Genomic DNA, 5,041 nt, shown 5'->3' on the forward strand with positions numbered 1-5,041 from the left:
CAAAAGCCCAACTTATTAATAATTCTATGAAAACATAACTTCTGTTTGCACTGCAGTGTCATTTCCTGCAGTATGTGGATGACAAAGACTACAGTAACACTTTTCTTTTTAATAGGATGAGACATTCAACATTTGCACGAAGACCGTCCCAACCAATGGCATTTTGTTGATAAAACCAGGCTGTGTGATTGGTGGATCTATTCTCACCAACACAGTGAGAAGAGGTTTAAAAAGTGTCCCAGCACAGCATTCACTGCAAGCTGAATGACAGCAATGGCTCACCTGAAGTTCCTCCTACTCCTCCTGTTTGTTGGTGAGTGAACTACTGCACTCGTTTCTTCTGCCTTTATTTTTAAACTTTGTGTATTTGAACCATACCTGTGTTTATTAAGACTTGTTTAACTTGGCTTGATTAAGTCGTGCATTTTTGTTCTAATTCTTTGTCTCTCCATTACATTAATTTTTGTAAATTTTTCAAAAAGTCTCATAGAGTGTGAATTTTGTCAGTACATTTTTCTAGCCATGTTGCTGGTTACAACCATAATAACTGGCTCCTGGCTGAGTCAATATGTTGTTCAGGTGGTAAGACAACCATTTGTAAGTATATTATTCTTCTTTCAGGTTTCACATTGTGCACAGAGGTGGATTTGCACAAGAGAATCTTTCACGACCATAGCTGTGAGAAAAATGATCGTCTGTATCATGTGAAAATAACTGCAACCAAAGGACGGCGTGGTTCTCTATGTGGCGGCTCTCTGATCCGCAGAGAGTGGGTTCTAACTGCAGCTCACTGTTGGAAAGATCAACCTGGATGGTGAGAAATTACTGTTTCACTTAAAAAAAAACAGTCCATTGACAAAAATCATTACTGGTATTTTGTTTTTACCATTTCCATTGTTTAGGAATATGTCTGCATATGTAGGAATTCATCCAGGTCCAGGAAGAATGGTGACAATTACTGATCACAAAATCTTTGAGGACCAAACAGGAAAACATGACATCATGCTTCTGAAAATCGACCCACCAGAGAATAAAATTAAGCCTGTTGTCTTACCTAAATGTACACGTCGTAAAAAGTGAGTTTTGAGTAACCTTTTAAGTGTAAAGTTTGAATTCTGGAAGTCCTTAATATGTTGACATAATATGTATTTTTCTTGTTTAGTTGGTTGGTTTTTTAAACATCCAGGAAGAGCAAAAAAATGTAGCAACATCTGTAGTCTATGAACAAAATGACATCATGCTTCTGAAGTTACAAACCCCATTACTGACTGCAAAGCTTCTTTATTAACAATAATGTAACTAAGACTTGAATATTGAGGTAAGTGTTCTGGTTTGGATTTTAGGTACCCGCTTAGGAGGTACATCCATGATCTATAATAACTGACAATAAAACATGAGCATGAGGAAATGGAAAGAAATGTAATGTTTTAATAAAATGTTTGAATCTGCAAGATTAGCTGACTTAGAGTGGACTGGAAATACTCAGCCTGCAGACTCCATTCAGATGATTTATTTTGTGCTCACAAGACATGGATATGGACTTTTTTTTTTTTTTAATTTGTAGGCTGGATGTCATTCAGATTGCAGGCCTTGGTCGTTATACGGTTGATGTAAACTACAACAAACGTGAGAACAGCATTGTTTTAATTATTTCACAATTTTCTAGTTTATATAATATTTTATTTTGTCTTGTGTGCCTGTTATAGTTTCATTTTCATTTTATTTGAAAACTATGATGACATAAAGTATTTATTTCATTTTATGGTGGATATACTGTCAATTTCTCTCCTTTTTAAACGCTGCTCAGCTTCTTTTAAAGAACAAACTTTGTTCCAGAAACGAGGCAAAGCATGTTTCTTTTCAATGTCTGATTTCCTTGCATGAAACACGCAGTAGCTTTTGTTTTTTACATTTTTTCTCTAGTCCGTGGTGAACCGCCTCATCTCCAGTGTGCAAAGATGCATGTTGTTGAGTGTGGGCTTAACCTCCATCCATGTGATTCAACATTATTATGGCCAAATGGAAACACGATGTGTCACAAAGAACCTCGAGTGGACGTATGTCAGGTGAGTTGCCATGCTGCCAACATTTTATCTGTATCATTATCAGATGTTTTGGAACAAACATATAGTTTATGTTTTCTCTCTCAGGGTGATTCTGGTGGTGGAGTGATAGCCAAAAACAAACAGATTCATGGTGTGTATGTTGGTGGTAAAAAATGTGCCTGTACCGGACCAGCTATTTCTCTGAAGGTCTGCTCTTACATTGGTTGGATAAATCAAGTCATTACACGGAGTAATGGAAAATAATAAAATGAAAATACCATCCAAAATAAACAGTTCGCTCTGCAGGAAACTGCTTCGGTGTGAATTGTTTCTACATGTGAACTTTTAATTGTTAAAATATAAATATGTCATGTGTGTTTTCAATGTAGTTTCAGGCGTCAAGTTGATCATTCAGTTGTTCAGAAACTGTGATGTTTGCATGAAAGTTGTTGGGTCATTTTTGCCAGATGATATTAAGTACAATTACTACAGTATAGTATTCAAGTACAAATGTGAGGAATTTGTACAACAATAACAAACTTTATTTATATAGCACATTTAAAAAAAACAGTGGTGTACCAAAGTGCTTAACATACAAGAGGGTAAGATGAAGTAACGGAAGGATGAAAGCTATGGCAAAGTACCAACATGCTAGCATGTTAAATGGCATTAAAAACACAGAAGCAAAAGAAATGCATATAAAAGTGCAAAAGAACAATATATGTAAAGGATAAAACAGACAAAAATTTTAAAAATGATTAAAAGTAGTTAAGAATGGACCAAAGATAGAAATAAGCATTAAACTAACTAACAAACAATCATTAACTGGTAGAAAAGGCGATGCTAAATAAGTGGGTTTTTAACTGCGATTTGAAGGATTGAATGGAATCAGACTCGCGGATGGCGATGGGGAGGTTATTCCATAGATCGGGTGCAGCCAAGGCAAACGCTCGGTCACCTCTAGTCTTCAGCCGGGATCTTAGCTGTACCAAAAGTGACTGGGAAGATGATCTTAGTGCTCTAGTAGGGGTGTATAATCTAAGTAGCTCAATGAGGTAGCTTGGAGCTATATTGTTAATAATTCGGAAGGTGAGCAGCAGGATTTTGAATTGAATGTGATACTTAACAGGAAGCCAATGCAGGTCGACAAGGACAGGGGTGATAGAGACATTACATTGGTCTTTCCATCACATTTGTGGCTTCTTCTCCGCTGCTTCTAAGTGGAAATTGGTACATTTAACTTCACTACAATTATCTGACATCTTTAGTTACTTGTTATTTTACAGATGAAGATTTGTGCTCATGAAATACATGAAATACAATTTTGTTTCTGTAGTTGATCAATCAGTTATTTGACTTGCATGAATTTAGCAACTATTATTATATGTTAAATCTTTAAAAGTACTTACTGTTGATACTATTTACTGTAAATTGTTCAAAATCATAAATGTGTGAGAAGCACTCAATCAGGGGCGACTCCAGGATCAAACCTTTAGGAGGGCTCAGCTCAGTCTTAATGTCATGCTTTTAGTGTTACCTTCAAAAGAAGTCTAATTTTTGGATGACCTACAGCAGTGTCTAAGAATAACAGATTTTAATATAATACATCAGCTTTACGGTGGTCACTTTAGTTTAGTCATGTTGACCAGTAAATTTCAAAAACAGTTTGTGAAAAAGCAGATCAGAGGAGAAACCTGCACAGCATTGTTTCAGTCTCTTAACCACATAGAGGCCAGTCCACCAAATCATCAAGTATTTAAAGTACCATTATACAATAAAGACAATAAAAATCACCCTGCCACTCCACATACCTGGACAAGAAGCAAACTGGTAATAGAGCTGATTTTAAATGACAGCTTTTGAATTCATACAAACACAAACACTTTGTTGTGCAGACTCAGCACAGAGAATCGTGTACACCAATTCAGAGAGTGGAGAATAGATTTGTAGTCTGTCACATCAGTATAGTGGCATTCATCCTGTTCAAGGTTACAGTGATGTGAATGTTGCTAAATGCTATTATTCACATTAATAGCAGAGTGCTACTGAAAACGCATCCATTTAATGCATGTAGATTTTGTGAAAAATCCACCTGATCTCTGTTAGTTCCAGTCTCTCTGTCCTCACTTCCTCTTTGTACTGACAATCACACACAAAAATTTTATATTCAACTAAAAAAAATAACAAAAGATATATTCTTGTAATAATTATTTTAAGAGCAGTTTCGGATCATCGTTTGATAAGAGCATAGCACCCTGCTTAGTTATGAGCGATCATCATAGATGAATGTGGTGACAGAAGTGACATATATGTAGCCAGGTGGAAGGTCTTTATTATCGGACATGTCCCTGACTTTGACTTCATGTCCACTCTTACCTGTTTCTTATATGTGCTGTGTTCCTCCATCTTTCTCCCTTTCTCTCCCTCTCTGTCGTCCCCTCTCAGTCTTTGTGCAGTCACCCAAAGGTTAATTATAAGAGTATATCAGAGTTTACAACCGAATAAAAGGCATAAACTGGTCCATATCAATTTGCTGCTGCTGGCGAGGGCGTTGCTTGGATCTTGAAGCATACAGGGCTTACCCCAGCCCTGAAATCTTTTGAATTGTCACTCAATAACAGCACCTTTTAAAGTTATTTACTTTTATTTATTTAAACGTATAGTAAAATTAATACAAAGTGGTAAATGTTATGCACTACCTAAAGTTTGAAGTCACAGAATGATACTATTTAGTGCAGTTTTTAATCATTACCAGTCTTCATCTTAGAGCTTGTGCTCTTATTGTGCCATGATGTCTCCGTTTAAACTGTGTGGATGTTCACCTCTTCTTCATCCTTCCTGTTCCTTTCACCAAACTGCTCACTCTTGTTCTCCTCTGATCTCACTTCCTGTTCTGGTTATAAGAAGAATGCAGTCAGCATGTGTCAAAGACACTCCCTCCAAATATATGATTTTTGATATGATGATTAGATATTTAACATTTTATTTATCAACTT

The 5,041-nt window shown here is 36.2% G+C and overlaps 1 protein-coding gene across 1 annotated transcript; it reads left to right on the forward strand.

The window, feature by feature from the left end:
* Positions 1–272: 272 nt before the first annotated feature.
* LOC134628905 (serine protease 1-like) lies at positions 273–2,309 on the forward strand. The gene is made up of 6 exons (XM_063475729.1): positions 273–313; positions 622–814; positions 903–1,076; positions 1,565–1,626; positions 1,924–2,066; positions 2,151–2,309. The coding sequence occupies exons 1-6, from the start codon at positions 274–276 to the stop codon at positions 2,307–2,309; spliced, it is 771 nt and encodes a 256-aa protein (XP_063331799.1). The 5' UTR covers position 273.
* The last annotated feature ends 2,732 nt before the right edge of the window (positions 2,310–5,041 follow it).

This window comes from Pelmatolapia mariae, linkage group LG6, assembly GCF_036321145.2.
Source record: "Pelmatolapia mariae isolate MD_Pm_ZW linkage group LG6, Pm_UMD_F_2, whole genome shotgun sequence".
In the NCBI taxonomy this organism is placed as follows: domain Eukaryota; kingdom Metazoa; phylum Chordata; class Actinopteri; order Cichliformes; family Cichlidae; genus Pelmatolapia; species Pelmatolapia mariae.